The sequence below is a fragment of the Equus caballus genome, chromosome 16 (assembly GCF_041296265.1).
Source record: "Equus caballus isolate H_3958 breed thoroughbred chromosome 16, TB-T2T, whole genome shotgun sequence".
Lineage (NCBI taxonomy): Eukaryota > Metazoa > Chordata > Mammalia > Perissodactyla > Equidae > Equus > Equus caballus.
The window spans coordinates 14,679,552-14,702,680 of record NC_091699.1 but is presented as its reverse complement, the minus strand read 5'-3'; the positions used below and the strand labels follow the sequence as shown (position 1 = coordinate 14,702,680).

The 23,129-nt window shown below is 57.3% G+C and overlaps 1 protein-coding gene across 3 annotated transcripts in view; it reads left to right on the top strand.

The window, feature by feature from the left end:
- The window catches only part of GRIP2 (glutamate receptor interacting protein 2), a 98,746-nt gene that overhangs the window by 19,881 nt on the left and 55,736 nt on the right, over positions 1 to 23,129 (top strand). Inside the window, exon 1 of one of the 3 annotated variants that reach the window (XM_070237196.1) lies at positions 19,243 to 19,563. The exons of the other annotated variants lie outside the window; for them this stretch is intronic. Within the exon in view, the coding sequence (XP_070093297.1) occupies positions 19,509 to 19,563 (55 nt within the window). The 5' untranslated portion in view covers positions 19,243 to 19,508. Of the gene's footprint in view, positions 1 to 19,242; positions 19,564 to 23,129 lie in introns of those variants that run through there. 3 annotated transcript variants of the gene reach the window in all.

Here is a 23,129-nt window from a genome sequence, read left to right as displayed (position 1 = left end):
CCTAGCTCAGTGCCGGTGGGACTCTGTACACGAGAGAGCAGAGGCTAGCAAGGTTATTCATAACAGCTGTGTAACAACGGCGCTCATTCAGGACACGTGCGTAGCAGGTAAACATGCTGCTGCATAGATCGCATGGTCTGAAAATGGTTGTTTGGACCCACCCAGAGGAGGAGAATTTAGGATGCTAATGAGTTAAGGTAACTTTAGGACCCTTGGAGCTGGAACATTTTGAGGGGTCTTGCTGCAAACGTGTGAGTTTCTGTGCAAGACGGCAACATCTGCAAAACGGGACATTGATTTCTGTAAAACAGAACACAAGGTTTCTTCCTGTCTGGAAAACATCTAACAGACCATGTTAGCTGTTGGCCAGGTCCTCAGTGGCCCCTTATTTGCCTGGTTCCCGGGTCACAATTTTGCTGAACCCTCACAGCAGTCCTGTGAGATCAATCATAATATTATCCCCATTTCCCAGACGAAGAAATGAGGCTCAGAGAGGTAATGTGACTTGCCCAAGGTCACCAGCTTGTTGTGGTGTAGCTGAGACTCAAACCAAAGCTCTGCGCTCTCGGTCTTTGCACTGCTCCAAGTAAAGATGCAGAAGTCACAAGACACCCCCAGCCCATGGCCATGGTGGGTACTGTTAATTGATCGCCACTCGTTCTTGCCAACTCGCCCTCAGAGGCTTTTTTAACACAGGACTCCACGCAGCCTCGTGAAGGATTGGACCCGGCAGGCAAGAGAAGAGCAACCAAAACCAGCCCCCCGACCCCATCTCAGAGTCCGGGCCTGCCCTGTGGAAGGCCCCTCACCGGCCCGGACGCTGAGCCAGAGGGACCCCAAGCTCCGATCCTCTCCGCCCTCCAGGCCCTGCGGTAAGGATAGGGCCATGGCTCGGTGGCAAGTGAAGCCAGAGCTGAGAGGTCTGCGCCTTCCCTAGGCCGCCCAGTGTGGGAGGCCACAGTGAGTGCTAGGGCAGAGGGGCCTGGTGGCTGCGTCACACCAGGGCCCCAGCCTCACATGCACCCTGCAAGCTGGGTGTTCATCCAGGTCCTCAGATGAGGCAGCTGAGATCTGAGACAGAGAAATCAAGAAGAGACAGAGGCAGGACTCAAACCCCGGCCTGCCTGGCCCAGCGCCCTCGCTCCTTGGCCACGTCGGCCGGCTCCCTTCTGCTGGGACTCCCCTGGCTCCAGACCAAGGGCTGTGGCTGGTTTTGCTCGGGCCTGGAGTGTTGTTAGCTGGTCAGGTTGTGGCCTGGGGCCCTGTCTGCTGGGACACAAGCCCAGTGACCTTTTCTCCTATTTCGATGAAGCTGTCCTGACCAGTGGAATGAGCAAGCCCTGAGCTGAGTGTCAAGAAGCGAAGGGGCTTCCGGGTGGGGCAGTGGCTGGAGGTGGGAATGTCCTGACCGAGGCTGGAGAGGAAGCAGGCGAGGTGGCCGCTAGCTTGCACTCCGCTGAGCCGTCAGATACTAAGCTGTCTGCTCACAGCCTGTCTCCCCCTCTGTATCCCTGTGTCTGTCTGTCTCTCCCTGTCGGCCTCTGTCTGTCTCTGGAGCTCTCTGTCCTCAGTTTCCTTTTCTTTTTCTGACTCACAAAGATGTTTCAATTTCTCATGGATTTCCTAAGAAAGAAATGCAGACCATTTGTTTCTGATCCAGTCCATCATGAACATCGCTAGTAGAAATAATCAACACAAAATAAAACTGACATTGGCTAAAACTGTGCACAGTAAAAATAGTTATTGATCTAAAAATTGACAGAAGAGTCAAATCTCCATGCCAACATTAAGATCTGCAAAAATCTGACTCGAGAGAATTGGAGTTGACGGAAATCATGGCCAGAATGGGAAAACCGCGGGGGCGGAAGTCTAGAATGGGTAGTATGTGTTATGGGCAGAGAAATTGATTGATGAGTGAGATCTTCGTTGTAAATTTTAATTAGGAAAGACGATCTCAGTGAAATCGACCTCAATGAAGCAAAAATGGAAATACAGAAATGTGGAAGTGGCTTAGCTGCGCTTTGTAGAGGATTAATCAGAGGTTTGAATGGGGTCCCTGGAGCTCCTGCCAGAAGGTGCTTCCTCACGTCCATCCGAGTTGGCAGAATTTATGCGTTTGTGTTGGAGGCGTCCCTGCCGTCTAACGGGGATGAGAATGCGCTACACCGTCTGGAGAAAAGATCGTGGTGCCGCGAGGCGCTGGGGGAATGCTGAACGGCGAGGAGGGTTTGTTGATGGTGCAGTGTTGCTTGACTGTTCAGCCGTACCCTGACCTTTAAACGTCTATCTGATCCCATCTCGTCCTCCCTACCTTGAAGGGCTCCCCACTGCTGCTGGGGCCGAATTTAGCATCCTCCCACACGGCCTGGCTGCTGCCCTCTCCGCCGTCTCTCTCACTGCTGTCCTCCGCACTCTCTGGGCTCCAGCCACACTGGCCCCCTTTCCATTCTTGGGGGAAAACTAGCTGAATGAGAGGCAGTGTAGCACAGTGGGTCAAATGCTACTTAAGAGCTCTCTACTTAAGAGCTGTGTGATCTTGTGCAGGTTACGTAACCTCTCTGTGGCCCAGTTTCTCCATCTGTAAAATGGAAATAACGGGCACGCACTTCCGAGTGATGTCGTGACGGTGAACTGAGTTAATACAGGACCCCCCCCAGACCGTGCCTGCTGCATGGGAATGCTCGAGGCTGTTCACTTACTCCCACCTCGGGGCCCTCGCCCACCTGTTCCATCTGCCTGGGGAGGGGGGCGGGGGGCTCGTCTGGTTAATTTCCATTCATCCTGTAGTCCTCGCCCCAAGCAGCCTCCCCCCGCCCCCGTCCCCAGAAAGCCTCCCAGTGTGTTCACACCCTCTCGGAGATCCCCGCGGCTGGAGGGATCTGCTGTCCCTCTGTCCCAGCACTGCCTTGGGGCCAGGCAATTAGCAGGCAATCAACAAGTCCCCTGTGGTGACTGGGGTGTTCGAGGCACACCTGCGCCAGCCTGTCCTGGCTGATAAGGAAATGCTGTGTCCACACCGCTCTGTCTTCCACGGCTTCTCATGCAGAGGATGGGCCCAAAGGTCCCCAGTCTCGACCCCCCCCCACCTCCTGGGCTCTGTGGAGATGGAACAGGCTCGGCAGATGCCCGAGCAGATGCCGGCTACCACCCTGATGACAGCCCCTTAATTGCTTTCTCCACATCCTTTTTGTTTTCCTTAAGGGGCTGTTGGCCCGGCCAGGCCTCTAGGGTGAGCGCACCAGGCTGCCAGCCGGTCTGCAATGGGATTTCAGTGACTAGCGGCTCAATCCCGCCCTCCCCTCCAGTACTCGCCTGCACCCAGAGTAGCGTCAGAAATTCCTTCTGGCCCAAGACCACTCCTCCTAAAGCGAGTAGCGGCATCGACAGGACCTACTGTGGGCCGGCCACTGTCTGGTCCCGCCCAGCTCCACCCTCAGGTGGCCCAGCCTGCGGTGAGGGCGGGGCCTGCCAAAGGGCCGGCTTTCGGGGGCGCCTCAGCCTGACGTGTGCTCAGCAGGTGTCTTGACCTTGGTGTGGCCCCAGGACCTTAGGAATCAGAATCTCCAGCAGTGGGGGGAGGGGTATATTTAAAATGCTCACCCCAGGCCCCAACTCAGCCCTGAGGAATCGGCGTTGCTGGGAGTGGGGTGGAAGCACAGTTTTTCCCTTTTATTTAAAATCTTAAAATGTACACGTGGGTCTGACACAGAAGTTTAGTGTGGAGAATGATGAGGAGCGAACACTCTTGTAACCACCCTCGTTAAGAGAGGGAACATCGCAGCCCCTTCGAAGTTCCCCGAAGATGCATCTCCGACGGTGTGCCCTCCCGCTCCCCCCAAAGGCAGCGGCCTCCTGACTTTCTGGACAACTGCCCTCTTGGTTTTCTTTGTGGTGTTCCCACCTGGACAGCGTCACCATGCCACAAAGGCGGTTTTCGCCTGTTCTTGAATTTCACGGGAATGGGGTCTTGTGGGCGGTGCTCTTCTCTGTCCCGCCTTTTTCACTTCCTGTCAAGTTTCTGAGACCCATCCGTTGTGTTGTGCATTGCAGCGGCGCATTCTGTTCACTGCTGTGTAGTATTCCGTTGCATTAGTATGCCACAGTTTTTATGCATCTCTTCTGCTGTTGGTGGACTTCCTGGTCATTGCTAGTTTGTGAGTCTTATGGAAAATGCCGCTTTGGATACTCTTGGACGCGCCTTCTGGTGGCCAGGTGCACGCTTTTCTGTTGGGTCTGTACCTTCAGGTGGAATTGCCGGGCCACAGGGTACGCGGATTTTTAACACTTTGTGGAGCTGTGTTTTAGGATATGTGTATTCAGGGACTTTAGTGGATCCTGACAAATTCCTGTCCGGAGAAGCTGTGCCATCTTGCGTTGCCACAGGCAGTTTGAGAGTTCCACTGGCTGCGCGTCCTCACCCACACTTGTTGTCAGACCTTCCAGTCTTTTTCGCCCTGAGTCTCTATTTTTATTGAGCTTCCCAGGGGACTCGGGTGCTCTCAGAGAGCCGTGTCAGCTCTGGCTGGGCGTCACCGTCCGCCCACCAGCTGCAGCCCCGAGGCCCTGCCAGGTCATTCTGAATCACAGTCCCCCAGGCTTGGGGCGCAGACATGTGGTGTGAACAAGCTGTGCGTTCCCTGATGTCCCCCTGAGGAGCTTCTGCTGCCCCAGCTCCCCTTCCCGGTGGCTGTCCAGCTTCTTGATGGCTCCGCTCTGTGGACGGCGGCTTGGAGGGTCCCCTGCTTCCCATGGCGACCCTCCTAGACAGGTCCTCCATGGGAGCAGTGCCTGTTCCGTGGGTCAGTGTTAGGGTGGGGAGATCCGACAGCACCCCTTAAGGGTAATGGGTGACACCAGGGCTTGCAAACTCAGATGCCTGCAGGGCCAGGCCGGCTGGCCATGTGAGTGAAGAAGGCAGGCCAGGGATAAAACACACACACGTGCACACACACACACCCCTACACATACGCATTCACCTAGACACATACTCACACACACACACGCCCAGAATCAGAGCATCTAGGCCAGCAGTTCTCAGCGGGGGTGGTTTTGCCCTCTAGAAGACATTTGGCAGTGTCTGGAGGCATTTTTGGTTGTCACAGCTGGGGAGGGGGTGTATATAGTGGCATCTGGCTGTAGAGGCCAGGGATGCTGCTCTGTACATACGATGCGCAGGATGTGGACAGCCCCGGCACGGAGAACAGTACAGCCCAAGACGGCAGTAGTGCCGGAGGCTGACAAACTCTGATCTGAAAAAATGCTACTTCTGTGTCAGCACACGTGAAAGCTAAACTTTGATTTCCCAGCTTTATTTTATGTTGAGTTCCATCGGGCCGGCACCAGCTTCTCGTCCCTGGCTGGTGCTCTAGGGCTTCTCAGGCTGCCTGGTCAAGGGCCAGGGTTTTCTTTTTCTTTTTCAATTTATTGGAGATGATACATTTGAAAAATACGCTAGCAATGAATTATTGGAAGATGAAATAAAACAAGAAAGACATGAAAATTACAAGCCACCCGTCAGGCGCCTGGATGTTGAGCGATGTCATATCACTGTAATAGTCTCCGACCTTTTACTCTCGGTTTCTGAACTTATCCGTTGCTGTCCGGAGAAATAGTTCAAGGACAGGCCCAGGTCCACACACTGCGCTTTGCATAGCTCCTCTCTTACTCCGGCCGAGGCTGTAATTCTGTCGACACCCCCAATCCCACCCCAGGTGGCCCGAACACTATCCCGGATTTCTTTGCGCCCAGGGCAGCCCCCGACCCCTGCCCGCTGGCTCTGACCTGCTGCTGCTGCTGCTTTGGCGTAAGGGTCACACCCCAGACCCACGCGGGTGGTCTCTGCCTCGTGATGCCCATCTGGGGTCAGGCTGGGACACTAGACCTTGAAGAGTGTTGTGGACCAGCAGGCTGGGCTAAGATGCTGGAGGAGGAGGCAACAGGAGGGGTTTCGCTGCACAGACCCCCGCATCTTCTAACTGGAGGTCAGATGCCCTCGTCCGTGAAAGTCCTTCTCCCCACCTTTGCCCATCACTGCTGCCCCGCTTCCTCTGCACAGGCGCCGGAGCCAGACAGCCCGGTTCACATCCTGGCTCCGCTGCTTGCCAGCCAGGTGACCTGGAGCAAGACGCTTCATCTCTCGGAGCCCCAGTTTCCTCAACTGGAAGACGGGGGTCAGAGCAGTACTGTGGCAGAGGGTTAAACAGTTGCTGTACCATCAAGTGCTCGGAGTGGGGCCTGGCCCGGAGCCCCCACGATGTAATTGTGGGGTGGCCCCTGCACGGCCCTCCCCACCCCTCACTCCCTCTGCCTTTCTCAGGCGGCGCGTCTCCCCTGAGCACAGGGCTGGAGCCACCATCATGCAGGGCTGTCTTTGCTCCCCTGACTTGTGGAAGCGGAGCCCGGCCCACCGTGCTGTGGGGGAGCCGGGAGCCAGAGACCCCTGGGAGGCGGTGCTCAGAGAGGGGCCTCAGGCAGAGGCTGTCGCAGCAAGTGCTGCCTTGGGCTTTGCTGCCAGCCCGTGCTGGGCTCCCTCCGGCCCTGCCGCCTACCGACTGTGGGACCTTGGGCAAGGGACTTCCCTCTGTGAGTGGTGGCATTTTAATTAAAACCCCCGCCTCCCAGGGTGGCCGTGAGGATCTGGAGGGGACAGCCCCGGAAAGGGTGCAGCACAGAGCCCGACCCTGGCAGGAGCTCCTCGTGCCTCAGCGGGAGGGGCAGAGGGAGCCCCCTGGCTGGGAAAATGCTGAAATACTTCCACACTGGGTGGGGGCACCTGATCCCCCAGTCCCCCTCCCCTGGGTGTCTCTAGGCCTCTCCCCCTCCCCTGGGTGTCTCCACAATCCAGCAGCTGGAGGGTCAGTGTGTGGCAGCAGGGCCTGTCCATCCTAATCGGCCAACGCCCTCGCCCTGCCTGTACCCTTCACCTCTGGCACGTGGACGTGGGCACCCTGGGGTCTGGTGGCTCAGAAAATGTCCCCTCCCAGGGGCCGGCCCTGGGTCCGAGTGGTTAAGTTTGTGCAATCTGCTTCGTTGGCCCAGGGCTTCTCCTGTTTGGATCCTGGGTGAGGACGTGGCACTGCTCATCAGGCCATGCTGAGGCGGCGTCCACATAGAAGAACTGGGATGATCTACAACTAGGATATACAACTATGTACTGGGGCTTTGGGGAGAAAAAAAAAAAGGAAGATTGGCCACAGATATTAGCTCAGGGCCAATCTTCCTCACCAAAAAAAAGAAAAAAGCATTAAAAAAAAGAAAATGCCCCTCCCTCCCAGGCCTCAGTTTCCCTATCTGTAAAATGGGTGGGGTACAGTTTGGACCAGAAGCTCTCCGGCACAGCATGATTCCAAGAATCCAGCCTTCAGCGACATGTCATTTAGTGAACCTCCTGGTTTCAGAGGGAGTGTTAATCTTCTTCTTCCCTGAAGGCAGAATCCCAGGCAAGCAGGCGTGACTCGTCTCGCTGTCCCTCCTGAATTAGCGACAGGAAGAAGGCCCTGAGTCCACTTCGAAAGATGGACAGACGGCGGAGGCAAAGCCCCAAAGCTGGGACAGCGGGGCCAGCGCGGAGCGGAGGGGGGCTCTCTGCATCCCCTGCTGCTGCCCGTCAGCTGAGTGCGTCGCACCCCCGTCGGCTGCTGTGCCAGCACTTCCCACGTGTTCACCCACAACAGCCCCATTCAGCAGGTGAGGAAACTGAGCACAGAGAGGGTCAGTGATATGCTGAAGTTCCCACAGCTAAAGGAAGGACAGAGTAGGGATGGGAACCCGGGTGTCTGACTGCACGCTGCTCCCTCCCGCCTCCCCCGGGGGCATTTGCAGAGTGCGCCCCACGTGTCCTGACTGTGCCACCCTCACACTTCACCAGCAGACCTGGGAAGCTGGAAAACGTGTCCCTACCACCCCTCACTCTCGCCTGTCCCGTCTCCCTATCCCACGCACGCACCCTCCCGTCCTCTTCCCAGCTTTGCTTCCCAGCTGGGCCAGGAGCTCCTGAAGGGATAGGGGTGCTTCCCTTCTGGCCTCAGACCCCGTATTTCATGCCCCATGAGTCAGGCATGAGCCCTGAGGAGACCCTCAGGACAGTCGTGATGAGACAGCACAGGCGTGGGAGCTAGGTGGCCTGGGTTATTGTCCCAGCTCTGAGACTTCCTCGCTGTGTGACATTGGGCAAATGACTTAACCTCTCTGAGCTTCACTTTCCTCTTCTGTGAAGTGGACCTACATCTCCTGGCCTCACAGGGCTGTGAGTGTCTGCAATGAGCCACCGCTTTTCTTTAAAATGTATCTTGGATCCCCCACATCTCACCCCTCTGGTCCAAGCCCTGGCATCTCTTAGCTTGCATGGGTGCAACGGCCTCCCCACTGGCCTCCCGCCTCCATTCTCACCCCCAACAGTCTGTTCTTCCCCAGCAGCCAGAGTGATCCTGTCCAAACCTAAGTCAGATCACATCCCTCTGCTCAGCATCCTCCCATGGCTCCCACCTCCCTTCCTGGGAAAGCCAAGTCCTCAGTGCAGCTAGAGCCGGCCCTCTCTCCCCTGCCGTTCTGGCCTCCTTGACATCCTCTGGGACATCTCCTCCCTCCCTCACTCAGCTCCAGCCGCACTGGCTCCCTTGCTGGTCCTCAAACATGCCAGGCACAGTCCTGCCTCAGGGCCTTTGCACTGGCTGCATCCTCTGTGTGGCTCAGAGATCTGCATGGCCGGGTCCCCTACTTCCTTCATTTGTATAGAGACTTGATCAGAGAGGCCTCCTCCCACACGCAGTCCTCACCCACTTTATTTTTCTTGAATGTGCTGATTTCAACCTACTTGATAGTGCTTATTTGTTCTATGTATTGTCTGTCCCCCCAGTGGAATGTGCTATAGGTTTTGTTCACTGCTGGAGTGCAAGAGCTGCTCAGCGACTCCTTGGTGAGCCAGTGAATGCTTGACGGGGTCAAATAAATGCATCGGGTCTGTAAATAGATTTGGTTATCGCTGCTGTCATCATTGTTATTTCTTCTCTCGATGCTCCTGCCGCCCCAGCCTCAGGTGGAGCCTGGTCTGAGGACAGGGGCCCCGTGAGTGCGGTGGCCCCCCTGTGACCCCAGGTTTCCTTTACCTCTGGAGTGGCATCACTGAACCTCTTGCTGTTTCTCCCGATTCCCGGGATGGGGTGCCGCGGGCACGGGTGTCCCTAGGGAAGGGCTGGTGCTCGCCAGCCTCGTGCAGTCCGCCCGGGACGCGAGGCTGGCCTCCCTCAGCTGGAGCGTACGCGGTGGCGGGGCCTTTACGTGACTCGAGCGGGGATCCCTCCCGGGGCTGCCCTCTTTCTGCAGGTGTGTTAGTAGTGCTCAGGAACAGATCTAAAGAGTGCGTGGGATCCAGGGTCCTGGGTCCAAATCCCAGCTCTGATCTCCTTGCTAAGTGACCTTGCATGAATATCTGCCCCAAACTGAGGGGGAAACCGAGAGGAACGAATCGTGCCCCCTGACCTGGGAGCCCTCCTGGCCTCAGGGGCAGGACCAACAGCCTGCAAAGAGCAAGGAAATGCCTCAAGGCCGGGTGCGACTCGAGTCCCTCACTGAACAAGTATTTGGTGAGCACCTGCTGTATGCTGGGACTGGGCACAAGATGGACGTGGTCCCTGCCCTATGGAGCTGACGCTCCTGTGGGGGACACAGGCAATAAATCAGATACGAGTAAAAAGTGGTTTGTCCAATGATAAATGCTAAGGACAAAAATTAAGCAGGGAAAGGGGTGGGGGTGCTGGGGATTGGGGTGTGCACCTTTCCATAGTCACGGAGAGGATGATTTTTGAATGAGGACCTAAAGGGGAAAGGGAGGGAGGGAGCTGTGCAGATAGCTGGGTGATGGGCATTCTAGGCAGCGGGCACAGCAGGTGCAAAGGCCCTGTGGTTGAGAAATGGTGAGGCCAATTGAAGGAAGTGGAGAGACATGATGCCAGAGGTCACAGGGGACCAGTTGTGTGCCATGAGGAAGGTGGATTAAGGACGGTGAGGATGGAGGCAGGGACAGCAGTGAGGGGGCTGCTGACAGTGGCAGGGGTGGAGGAGGGAGCAGTGGGGTGCTGAGGAGCGAGTGCACTCAGGATTTGGAACCTGCTTCTGGTTGGAGAGAAGTTAGCCTAGCCAGGCCAGAGGAGTCAGGAAGGGCTTCTTGGGGAGGTGACACATGATGGTCTGAGGGAGTCAAGGGGATTTAGGGAGGTGGAGAGGAGGCCTTCCAAGGAGGAGGCCATATGGTAAAAGGAGAAGAGTGGAAGGACCTCGTTTACCCAGGGGACTGAGAGCAGAGGCTGAGATTCCAGGAGCCCTGGAGATGAGTCCAGATAAAGCAGCGGTCAGGCGTCAGGAGGGCTCCTGGTTCCGTCTTTCCTTCAAGTGAGGTCCTTTGGGAGCCACAGAAGGTTGTAGGGAGGGAGATGTGATCGTTTCACAGATTATCGGAGTTGAGTTGACCTTCAGAAAGGGTCAACCCTCTGACTTTATAGTGGGGAAACTGAGGCTCAAAGCAGGCAGGGACTTGTCCCAGGTCACACAGTGGCCGTGTGATTGCCTCTCTCACGGAAGGCTTTGGGAAGAGGCGTTTGGTGGCATTGAGGGCAAAGTTGGAGGGGTCAGGAGCTTCTAGGAGACACAGTCTGTCTGGCAAGAAACCAAGGACTAATACTGTCCCTGTGGACATGGTCTGGGGTCCTACGATGCCCATCCCTTTCCCCTGTTCCCACCGTGAATCTGAGGACAGTGGCTTAGGTTCGCTCACGGCCGTGGCTTGTGTCTGTAATTCTGGCCCGCTCTGCTGCTGTTCTAATGGCCTGTGGTTGGATCCCAGTGTGGTGTGGATCCGTGATGCATGCTCTGCAGTTCTGGATCCACCATCCTGGGGCTGGTGAGACTAACTTTCTGGGCTCCAGGGTTTCAATCTTGTGTGTCCTCGTGGGCTGTCACTCAGTTCCCAGAAGCGGGTCTCACTGGCTTGTGCCAAGGGAAGAGGGTGGACATGATACCAACTTCCACATCTGACCCAGACGAACCTTCGCCACCATCTGCAATGCTGAGCGGATGCCCTCCAGTGCTGACAGGGAGGTGGGGCCTGGGGTCACAGGGCTGGTCACAACCTGGGCGACCAGGTGGCACCCTGATGTGCCTCGAAGTGCGGGGCGCCTAGGCCGTCCAGCCTGCAGGGACGGCCACGTAGGGCAAAGCCAGGTGGGAGGGCGCAGAGGCAGCGGTGCGGGGGCCCCGCCGTGCCGCCGCGGGCTGTGTGCGCCTCTGCTGCTCACGGTGGTGCGTTCGCTGTATTTCATCACACCCACCCACGCGCTTGCACGGGGACCACAACAGAGGCGGCTGTGCTTGGAAAGAACAGCAGAGCGGGTGCAGGGCGGGGCTGGGAGCCAGGCTGCCGGGGTCGGGCACAGAGCCCTGTGGCCTCGGCCCTCTGCCCTGCCTGGTGCGCCTGGGTCTCCGCGTTCGTAACATGGGGCTAATCGTAGTCCCCACCCCAGGCGCTGACAGAGGAGAGGGTTGCTGTGTGCAGCCCGGGGACAGTGTCTGCTGCAGAGTAATGCTTAATAAACTCAGTTATTTTTTCCCCCATTCTTCAGATTCCGTTTTTCTACAATCTGAAAGCAAATGCCTGGCGCGTGATTGGAAGACAGGTCTTGTTCACAGAGCCCTGGCCAGCCCCAGACTTGCAGTATTTTGGGAAGCTGTCACGCCCGCCCCGTGCCTGGGAGACCATACATCCACTTTACGGACGAGCAAGGTGCCTCGGCCGGCAGCACAGGATCTGAACCCAGACCTGTCAGCCTCTGCGCCTCCCCTCCAGGCCGCCCTCTCCCTGGGCTGTGGTTGGCCCGTGTGGGGAGCGGGGCCCTGGAATCAGGTGGGGAAAGGTGTGGCCTGGCCTGGCCCCAGCAGCCCCTGTGGCCCATGGGGCCATAACTGCAGCGTTTCTGTCACCTCAACCCAGCACCCCGCGACTCAGTCGGCATCCTCGTTAATGGCGCCTGCCCAGGCATCTGCTCCTAATTATTGTGCCGTGAAGGCAGTGCCAGGAGCATTAACGGGCAGCCACCTGTTTCCTGGCAGGCGGCCCTGTTGGTGCACCTGTCCGACAGCCGCCCTGGCCCAGCCAGAAAATGCTTGGTGGCATTTTCTTTCTTGGCTCAGGAATGTCTCAGAACATCAGACATACCTACGGCTGCTTCCCCCGGCAGGGTGTGAGCCCCCCGGGGGGCTGCTCTCTGGCTCTTAGCCTCGGAAGGTCTGGGGAGGAATAGAGGCTAGGTTGTGTCGGAAATGCCTCCTCTGCCACTTGGAAGCTGTGTGATGCTGGCACAGTCACTTTCCCTCTCTGAACCCTGGTGCCCCGTCTTTGCTACAGGGCAGCAAGGAGGCAGCAGTTCTCTACCCGGCACCCACAAAGTTCAGATTCGGCAGTAGTTGTTGTAAGCTCCCCAGGTGATTTCACCTGGACAAGGCGAGGCTTGATGGCCTGAGGAGCCCGGAGCTGCCTGGCATGCAGTCTGTGCCCAGTTAAGGCTGTTTCCCTGTGGGCAGCACAGGCCCAGCCCTTACCAGTTGGCAGGACATTTTTGCCTCCTGCGTCTCCATAGAGCAGCCTAATTGTTGGAGTCCTTGATCATCACCTCATTTTACCAACCGGGAGACTGAGGCCCAGAGTGGGGAAGTGACCGTGCAGAGAGTGGGGGCTCGGCATCGGAGCCCAGGCCTTTGACCCGGAGTGCGTGCTTCTCACCCAGAGAAATGACCGTCAGCTGTTCAGCAAACGCTTCACCCTGGTGGAGGAAGGCAGCCGGGGCTTCACAAGAAACCAGATTCTGCCCAGCTCCTCACCTCCTCTGCCCTGACCCCGGTCCGGTGACCGTGTCCGCGGCCAGAGGACGGGGCCTCCTCTGCTCCAGGCTCTGCCCCCATCCCCCACCTGGCCGCTCCAGGCCGGCCCCCTCCCTGGGAGCCCCCTCCTTTGGAGTCCCCCGCCGCGGCTCCCTCCCTCTTCTCAGCCTTTCTTCAAATGTCACATTCTCGGTGAGGCCTTTTATGACCTCCGTGTTTATTTTTATTTTATGTTTTAAATTTTTATATACTTCTAAATGGCACATATAACGCAGGAGTACCCCTGAGGCATTTTTTAAAGGCTAAGTCTCAGACTTCTTTTTGTTTCATCTCTATCTCCAACCAAGACTTTTTCTTAAATATAATTACAATAACAGCGTCAACCCAACAGAATTAGCATAATTCCTCCATATCCTCTCATAGCCAGGCCTCCTGCAGTTTCCCACTCGTCTCCCAAATGTCTTTTCACACTTGGCTTATTCAGACGAGGATCCAGCTAAGGTCCCTGTATGGCATTTGGTTGATGGGTCTCTTAAGTCTCTCTTAATCTATGAGTCCCTTCCCCCTCATTTTTCTTCACTCTAATTATTTGTTGGGGAAACCTGGTCATTTGTCCAGTGGAATGGCCTGGCGATGTCATTTAATACATTCTTCTGTCCCCTATACTTCTGTTGACTGGGTCTAAATTTGGGTCTGAAGCTGGATTTGATTCAGTTCCAATTTTGTAGGCAAGAATACGTCACGGGTGGTGCTGTGGGCTTCCTTCCACATCCTATCAGGAGGCGCATATGCCAGAATGTTCCCCTCTTGGTGATGCTAAGATTGGTCCAGGGTTCCAGTGTTGTCTGCCTGGTCCGTCTGTCACAGGGCCTGTCATCCTTCCATCAATGGTCAGTGCCGGATCCTCACTGCACTAGGGCTGCCGACAGGTTCTCCAATCCTGGCGTTTCCTCTGCACTTATCTGCTGTGGCGCTTTCCTAAGATCGCCTCCCCTTTGTTAGGGTCCCCTGAAATGCCGTGCGCGTGGGGAGGCAGGAGAAATGCTTCACTCTTCACCCTCGTTTTCCGTTTACAGAGTGATGATGGGGCCTTCATTACTTAAAGGGACCGGCGAGATGTTTTCTTTCTTTTGAGAATCATAAACACACCAATTTTTGCAGTTTTGCAGTCATCGTTCTTTTTGATGCTCAAGTTGTCCCAGAATTGGCCAGTGGGAGCCCCTCAAGCCGGCTTCTGTGTCCTTTCCGCCTTCCCCCGTCAGACCTCGAACATTTCTTACTTTCTGGCACCAGAGGATGTCCGAGGATCAGCCCTGGACCGGCCACTTCTCTAAGGAACCCTGTGGGCCCTTTCAGTGGGAAAAAGTGTGAGAGGCTGCAGTCTGGGTTCTGGGCGCCCCCCCACCCCCGTTTGTAATGGGCAGCATCTCCCCCTGCGCCCCGATTCCCTCGCCCTGCGCTGTTTATTTCCATCGTGTGTCACCTCTAACATGCTGCAGCTCTTACGTGTTACATCTGCCGTCGACTCCGTCTTCCTGCTGGGGTGGCAGCGCTGTGGAGGCTGTGTTCTGCTCATGGCTGTGCCTCCAGGCCCGGCACACAGAAGGTGCTTAATAAATATCTGTTGAATGAGTGAATGGATGGCCTGTGCTCTCCCTCCACCGGCCTGAGGAAGTGGTTAAGAGGGGTCTGCCCCCCACCCCCTCCTCTCCCTGGGAGCCCGGAGGCCTCTGTCTTATTTAGATCAGCAGAGCTGGGCGGCAGGAATGTCACCAGTGGGCCCATGGGGAAGAAAGGGCTGGGCAGAGAAGATTAAAGGCATGTCTGATGAGATGCTAATTTGTTTTGGGAAGCTGGTGGGGGTGGCAGCAACCCAGGGCCTCTGGGGCTTTGTGAGGCTGAGGCAGGGATGGGAAAAGCAGAACCAAGGGGTGGAGGCTGGCCTGGATCCCTCTGTGATCCTTTTCGTCCTATTTGCCCATCCTTGGGCTCTGTCAGCTCATTTTTGAGGGGAGTCATGCGGCCCCACATTTGAATCCTGGCCTGGCTGCTTCAGTGGCTGCGTGACCTTAAGTAAGGGGAAGAACCTCTCTGTGCCTTGGGACAGAGAAAATGAGACTGCACAGGGAGGGTGAACCCAGGGACGACGACGGAGTGCAGCCCATGAAGGCCAGTGAACTGCAGAGACCTGCTCGGGCCACATGGTAGCCCATGGCCTGCTGGGACCTGAACTCAGGCTCCTGGCTCCCTGCCTGGCCTGATCTGCTGTTTCACTGCTGGTCTCATCTCTTTTAAGGGGTATTGTGCTCTCCCACAATCTCCCTGGGCTGCCATTTCTGCAGAAGGACCCCTGTGAAAATCTGGGGACCACGGAGTGGGGGCGCCTAGCAAGTGCGGCTCAGATGACAGGCAAGCTGCAGGTGGCTGGAAGGCAGAACCGCCATCCCATTCCCGAGGGCTGACTCTACTGCCTGCCAGAAACCCAGCATCCAGCTGTGGCCTCCTCCAACTAAAGTCCAGGGCTCAGGGGCCCTGCTGAAGGCAGAGTTTGGGGAGCGTGTCAGTCCATGTTCTGTTATCCTCCATTCCTTCATTCACTGTGCACTTGCTGAGCCCCTGCTCTGTGCTGGGACCTGAGGGGAGGAAGACTGGCTGGACTAGTCAGGACTCACTCTTTCCGATCTGTTACCAAAACCCAACGGAAACTGGCTTAAGCAAAGAAAGGAATTTGTTGGCTAAAGTAACTGCAAAGGGCTCTCACCGACTTCAGGTGCGCGGTCAGGGGGGTGGAGGAGCCAGTTGAGATTGAAGTGGGCTCAGAGAGTCGAGAAATTGAAAGAAGGATTTCTTGGACTCTCAAGGTCTGGCAGTAGTGCTCTTTTATTCAGAGAATAGCATGGAGTAGCATGGGGACAGGGCCCATGGGCAGTAAGAGCTGCAGCATGGGGACAGGACCTGTGGGCAGTAAGAGCTGCAGGCATGGGTTGAGGGTAGGGCTAAATTTAAGGCATAGGTATGTGAGTTATCTCTTTACAAGAGAAAGGAAAGATTATGTAAAAAAGTCATTAAAATGGTATCAGTGTAGGTGGGGTCTGGTTATCGGGTGGTCCTATAACTTTGGATAGGAATCAGATCGGGTTAAGTCAGGATGGCCTATGCTTCCCGCGGATGCTATAGATCAGTATGTAGGGCGGGACGCCTTGGGCTTCTCTCCCTGGGGCAGCCTGGATCCTCATCAAGATGATCTGTCCTCAGGCCTCCATCAGTCTCCATCCTCCTCCTCTCGCTCTCTTACTCTCCTCCGTTTGGGTGGGTGCCGCAGTGGGCACCAGCACCTCCAGAATGACCCCTCTTGTCTGCACCCCCAGAGGGAAGAATTTCCCTTTTCCAGGAGTTCACCCCGAGTCTCCCAACAGTCACTCCTTTCGTTGACTTGGGTCACGTGTGCCAGTCACCACGGCCGGGGCGGGAGATTCTGGCTGGTGTGCTCGGGTCAGGGGCCCCTCCTGGAGCTGGGGGCAAAGCACCACCCAGATGGAGCACAAGGGAGGAAAATGGGGTGATGCTGCCGGAAGAAGAGGGAACAGGAGGCAGAAACAACCGGGGTCCGTGCAGACGCCAGCTCTCAGAGAGCTCCTGGTCTGGAGAGGAAGTTGGACTGCGCGTGGGGAGGGAAGGCATGTATTGAGCACCTATTGTATACAGATGCTCTGATATGTGGAATTGTAGTTTCCTCCCTGTGACCCTGTGAGATGCAGGTTCCTGTCCCCCGTGTTCACATGGGGAAACTGAGACTCAGGAACAGGCAGCATCTTCCTCAGCTAGGAGCTCTTAGCGGCCAGGGCCGTGTCCTCAGCTCTGCTCCCGGTGTGGCACCTAACACAGCGCCAGAGAGCTGCCCAGTAGGACCTGGGTCCCGTGGGAGCCGTCTCCACATCAGCTCTGAGTGGCTGGGCCTGCGTGGCTTCTGGGTGGGTCCTGTGCCCCTCTAGATGGGGGAGACCCGTGAAGCCTTGAGCTTGGGAAGAGACGGGGAGACAGACCGCCCGCTCCCTCTCGTGGTGCTCCCATCTCAGGCCCATCGCAAGGCCAGGTCCCCATTAGTAGGGACAACAGGGTCACGCACATCTCTCTTGGCTCCTTTTTCCTTTAGGATAAATTCTGTCCTGGGGCACGTCCGGCTCACCTGCCCCGCTAACTCAGCTGAGCCACCCGGTCTGCCTGCATTCCACTTCAACTCAAGTTGGAGCTCTGCCGCCCATGACGACCTCTGTCTTAGTGGTAACGCCCACATGTGTTTATGGAGGGCTGACTGTGCCAGGTGCTATCTAGGGGCTTTCTGTTCATTTTATCTCGTTTCATCCTCACAACACATCAGGTACAAACTATTCTTACCCCCATTTTCCAGGTGAGGAAATAGGCTCAGACAGCTTAAGACAACTTGTCCATCACAGAGCCAGGAAGTCGTGGAGCTGGGACTTGAGCCAGGCCGGCTGGCCCCACAGCCCCTGGCCTTAAACACTGCAGCGCTGGCACTGGCAGGCCTTTAACCCCCACTCCCTCGGCTGTGCTGGGCAGGTGCTGTGGACAGCCCCACCCCACTCCTGAGAGCTCCCTTTCTTCATCTGACCTCCCACCGCCCAGGGGGCAGAGGGGACCAAGTGACTCCTTTGCAACTGAGGAAACTCAAGGCCACGTGGGCAGGAGTTTCCCAGCTGGGCTCCATATCCAGGTGTGGGGGACCCCAGGTCCAACACCCTACCAGTGGGCCCTGTAGCCTGTGGGGGTCTCTGGGGCGGGCGGAGTGGGACCTCAAGCTGGCTGACCCACCTCTCTGTCCATGTGTGGATCCAGCCCTGAGACGTCCTCACTGTGGTGCCTGGGACGTTCGCAGGGCATCCTTCAGGTGAACTGGTGACAGGAAACCCTCCCAGGCCAGGCCGCCAGATTTCCGTGCTCTGACGTCTCAGCGCCCGGCATCTTTGCACCCTGACTCCTTGCTGCACTTTCCATTTCAGTGGATTTTGGAGACCACCTGGGCTACTTCTCTTCTCCCCAGGGCCTGGGATGGAGGTGGGCAGTGGCCTCGTTCCTGCCAGAGCTCCTGCTCTGGACCTGGACTGTCGGGGCTCCTGCCCCAGCTCTGCCACTTAGCAGTCTGCACGGCCCCAGGCAGGCAGCCTCGCCTCCCTGGGCTAAGCTGGCAGCATGCTCGGCACAGAGCCTGGCACACAGTAGGGGTTTTACAAGGGCTTTTCTCTGGCCCAAATGTGGCCGTGGTGTAGCCTGGTGGCTGGCATCTGGGACCCTCCTCTGCCACTTGTGCACTGTGTGAGTCTGGGGGCATCTTGTACCTCTTCAGCCTCAGTGTCCTCCTTTGGAAAATGACAATGACCCTAGGACCATCGTGGTGCACTGTGAAGCTTGAATGAGATTCATGGAAAGCACCAGGTTCCTGACTTTCCCGCTTGACCTCAGCCCGGTCGTCACCTTGCTGGACCTCCCGTCTCCACTCACATGCAGGAGTTGGGCTCCACACAAAATAATCTCAATATTACAGCAGCTACTTATTATTTATTGAGCACCTACTGTGTGCTAGACTCCACTAAGTGCTCTGTGTGCATGATCTCATACAGCCCTCACCGTATTGGAGACAGGAACTGTCAGCCCCATTAGTCAGATGAGGAAACTGAGGCTTAGTGGGGCACATTGAGCCAGGATTCAAACTCAGGTCTGCCCATGCTCTCCGATTTCTCCCGTCACTCTCCGTTTGCGAAGTCTGAGCTTTTCTCTTCAGTGGAGGAAGGGACGCCAGACACATTTATTGAGTTCTTGCTGAATGCCTGGAGCCCTCAGGGAGTCCCCGTGACTCCACCCAACCAGCAGTTGGGTGGGCTCTAGTCATCCCTTGTTACAATGAGGGTAACTGCAGAGGGCAGCGCCGAAGAGGCGGGTGGCAAGTGCCTGTGCTGACTGCCCAGGACACAGGACCAGGGGACCCTGTCCTGTCTTTGAGAGCTCCTGGTCTTGGGGGTGTGCAAATGGTCGCAACCCAGTAGGAAAAGCATTGTTGGGATCCAGCAGGCAGGGGCTTCCCCAGGCAGGGATCTCTGAAGGCTGAGCACAGGTCCCCAGGCAGGGAAGTTCAGTGGAGCCAGGCCAGAGAGGAGGGGCGTTCACAGCGAGCAGGGAGCCCCCTCACCCATCCTCTCCCGGTCATCTCTGTTCCCCCCCCCCCCCCCCCCACTCCACAGCATGTGCAAAGGCCTGGGGGCATCAGCCAGCCCAGCCTGTGGAGGAGAGAGAGGGAACTGGTAGATTTTGCCAAAAGAAGGAGTGGGCGAGGCTGAGCACTTTGGGAGGAGCCCTGGGTGGGGCACCCCGTGGAGGTTTGCCGCAGGGCCGGGAACACCCCGAGCCGCACTCCCCGGGCCAGGACTGCGGTGGAGGAAGGGCCCTGCCGCCACGGGTGCCAGCCGCCGGCTCCCGGGAGGATTATCTATTTTAGCAACTGGGGGAGGGCGGAGGCAGGGAGCACCCAGCCTCTGCCAGTGAGCGCAGGCAGCGCGAGCGCGGAGGAGGCAGGGCTGCGGCGCCCGGAGGCTCGGCCGGCCGCCCGCCCCGAGGGCAAGAGAGGCGCGATGCTGGCGGTGTCGCTCAAGTGGCGGCTGGGCGTGGTGCGGCGGCGGCCCAAAGGTACCGAGCGGCCGGGCGCGGGGCGGCCCCTGCCTGCCCGGGGCTGGGCGCTGGGCCTGGGCACCGGGCGGGCTCTGCGGGCCGCGGAGGGTCTGGATGGAGGGCGGAGGCTTCCCCTGCCTGCCTCCCGCCCTGTCGCTCCTCGCTCCGCCTCGACCCTATCTCTGGCGCTTTTTGGGTTTCTCTGCTGCCTGTGTCTCCCTTCGGTGTGGGTCTCTTTCTCCCTGAATCTGAGCTTGTGGGTTGTGTCTGTCTGTCCTGCCGCCGTCTCCATCTCTCTCGGGTTTGTTCCCTCTCTCTCTCTCTCCATCTCTTTGTCTGCCTGAGTCTCTCTAACTCTCTTTCTTTCTCTGTCACTTACCGTCTCTCTTTGGTGTTTCCCTCTCTCATCTTTGTTTCTCTCCCCCTCAGCCTCTGTCTTTCCTTGTCTTTCTCTGCCCCTCTGTCTTGCTCTTGTCTGCCCTTCTCGTTGCTGCTGTCTCTCTCATGGTCCCTCTGTGTGTGACAGTCTCTCTCCGTCTCTACTTTTCTGTGCCACAGCCTCCTCATCACCCTCTCACATGGCATGTCCCTTGTGGCCTTTTCTTTCCTTCCTGTTGTGAGCATGGGGTTGTCCGGTCGAGCTGGGCATGCAGGGGTGCTGTGTGTGTGTGCAGGGCCAGAGGCTGGATGTGGGGAGTTGGGGCAGGGGGTCTGTGGGCAAATGCAGGACTTGGCCCTGAGCGAGACTGAGTCTTTGCTGAGCCGACACGTGTAGAGGGTCCCATCCTGCACAGAGGGCCCCAGGAGAGGCTCCAGGTGGGGGCAAGTCTGGGGTGGGAGTGGGTGTGGGGAGGAGTGTGGGGAGCTGGGAGTCAAGCCCCCAGGCTCCCCCCACCCGGGTTCCTCCTGCGGCTTCCCTGTGCCACCATCTCTCCATCTACAAGCTGGAGGGGTGAGGGCAAGCAGTGGATTCATGGTCTCTGTGCCTCAGACCTCAGAACTGAGAAGAATCATGCTGTTAGTAAGGACAACAGTAAGAGACATTAATTCAGCAGCACTGTGTGCCAGGCAATGCATCCACTCATTAATTCCTGACAGCAGCCCTGCAAGGTTGGTCCTGTCCTTATCCTGATTGTGCAGAGGGGGAACTGACGTGCAGAGAGGTTAAGTAACTTACCCAAGGCCGCACGGCTGACATCCAGGGGCTCTCTCAAGCCAGCTGTCGTAAGTGCCGTGAGCATTTTCTAGACTCTGAGGGGCATACATCGGGAGGAGTAGTCCTGGGGTAGCAGGGTCTGTGGGGCGGCAGAGGGCTCTAGGCCTGCACTGGCCCACGGGCAGCTGGTGGTCCCTGGAGGCCTGTTCCACAGGGACAGAGCACCTGAACCTGGAGAGCATCAGAAACAGGGTTTCCCTTGGGGCTTTCCAGGGACTCCTCTGTTGGGACCACCCCCGGCACAGCCTCCTCACTCATCAAGGCCACTGTCCTGCTCAGCTCAACAGACCCTGAGGACCCACTGGGATCCTCTCAGGCTGGGTGGATAGACAGACGCGTCTGGGGCTGGTCCATATTTGCACTTTGGTTGGAGAACAGCCAACTAAATGCCGTGGATCAGGTTCTACCCCTCGGAGGTGCAGGACGTGCTTGTGTTATCCCGGAAAGACCTGAATTCAAATCCGGCCCCTGACTCTTAGGTCCTATGTGGTCCACTCAGAACCTCAGTTTCTTCATCAGTAAAACGGATCCAAGAAAAGCCACCCTCCCTAGATGGCGGTGATGATTAGGAAGGACTGTTGGCAGGGCCAGGCCCGCGGTAGACTCCTGGTAATCTCGAACTCCATCTTCCTCTCAGCAGCCCAGCTGCTTGCTTCCTCTCCCCCCCGACCCCACATACACGCACGGTGGACCGCGGTGGTCGTGTCTGGGACCAGCAAGCCCCTGACGGGAAATAAGCCAAGACGGCAGAGGGAGTGCCCCCTGGTGGACTGAGGCGCCCTGTGCGCTGGCCTAGCATCTCTCCTGGAGCTCTACGGGGCTGCGGGGGTGGGGTGGGGGACAGGGGCGCGTGGGGCTTGCTGGCCCGCACGCCCAGGCTGTGTGTCCATGTGACAGTGTGAAAGCTCAGGGAGAAGGGTTCGAGATCCGGGGAGCGGGAGGAGTCTCTTCTGTCTTCTCCCCGAGACTTTCTTAAGTGCCTGAGCACACATCTCCCCACCTCCAGCCTGTGTTTCCTAACAGGCTTCGTATTCCCCATCTTTCCTGGGTAAGACCCCCAGTTTCTCACAGTGCGATGGCTTAAGGGGAGTCCCTGGGCCACAGGGCCATCCGCAGCCCCGCCCGCGTCCCCAAGACTGGAATTCGAGACTTTGCTCAAATCTAGGAGCAGCCCCCCCTGCCTGGCCTCGCTGGCCCCGGCTCTAGCCACAGGCCGCAGAGGCAGAATGGCACCTGGCACAGGGAGGGGATCAGCTCTGCGGTGCCCGGCGCTCACTGCTCACCTCCGGCCCGTCTCAGGTGGTCCCCACCGTGGCCACCGTTGTCCCCACCTGGACAGTGAGGACACGAGGCTCAGGAGGGGAGGGGCCTACGGAGCTGGCCTGACCCTGATACCCCCGTGCTGGACCAGCCGTGCTCCGGCCTCGGGGGACGGGGGCGTAAAATGGTTGCCTTTAATTGAGAGTGAGAGCTTTCATTTCACGTGTGTTGATGTGAGGGAGGCAGGATACGCAGCGCAGGCCACAGGCCCTGGAGTCAACCGCTGGGCGTAAATCCAGCTGTGCAGCCAGGGCAAGTGCCTTCACCACTCTGGGCCTCAGTTTGCCCATCTGTAAAATGGGGTTAATATTGAATTAACTCACTGGGCAGCTGCAAAAATATTTTTAAATTGTAAAATATTGGTGATATTTTTAAAGTGTTAGGTGTCACAGCCCCAGAAAGGAATCACTTGTGGTTCCTGATGCAGAGAGCTCAGATCAGGGCAGAAATGATGTATAGATGGTGTCAGGGCTTCAGTGGGGTCAGGGTAGGGGGCCCAATAGGTGCCTGGAGAAGGAAGCAATGATTTTGCTTGAGAACAGTTAGGGAAAGCTCGCAGGCTGAAGTCTTTAAGGATGAGTAGGAGTTTTCCGGGCAAAAGGAACAGCTTGTACAAATGCCTGGAGGCTTGCAAGGTTTGCCTCACAGAACTGAGAACTTGAATCAGAGTGGAGAGTGTCGGGGGAGAAGGGAACCAGGACAGAGGAGGCGAGAGGCTGTGGAGCTTGGACTCTCTCCTGGGGTCAGTGGGAGCCATGGAATGTCCTTGAGCAGGAGAGAGTGGAGGAGTAGCTTTGAGTATTGGAATAATCTCTGGCCACTCTGCGGACCACAGGCGGGGCTGCAGGGAGGAGACTGTGCTGGGGTCCAGGAGAGAGGTGAGGAGCCAGGGCTGTAGGGTGGGCAGAATCGATGGAGGGTGAGGCAGCATAATACCCTGTGCTGTTCACTCACTCAGCACATATCGATTGAGTACCTATTATGGGCCAGGTACTCTTCTCGGCCCTGGGGGTAGAACAGGGAACAAGACTGACAAAAGTCCCTGCCC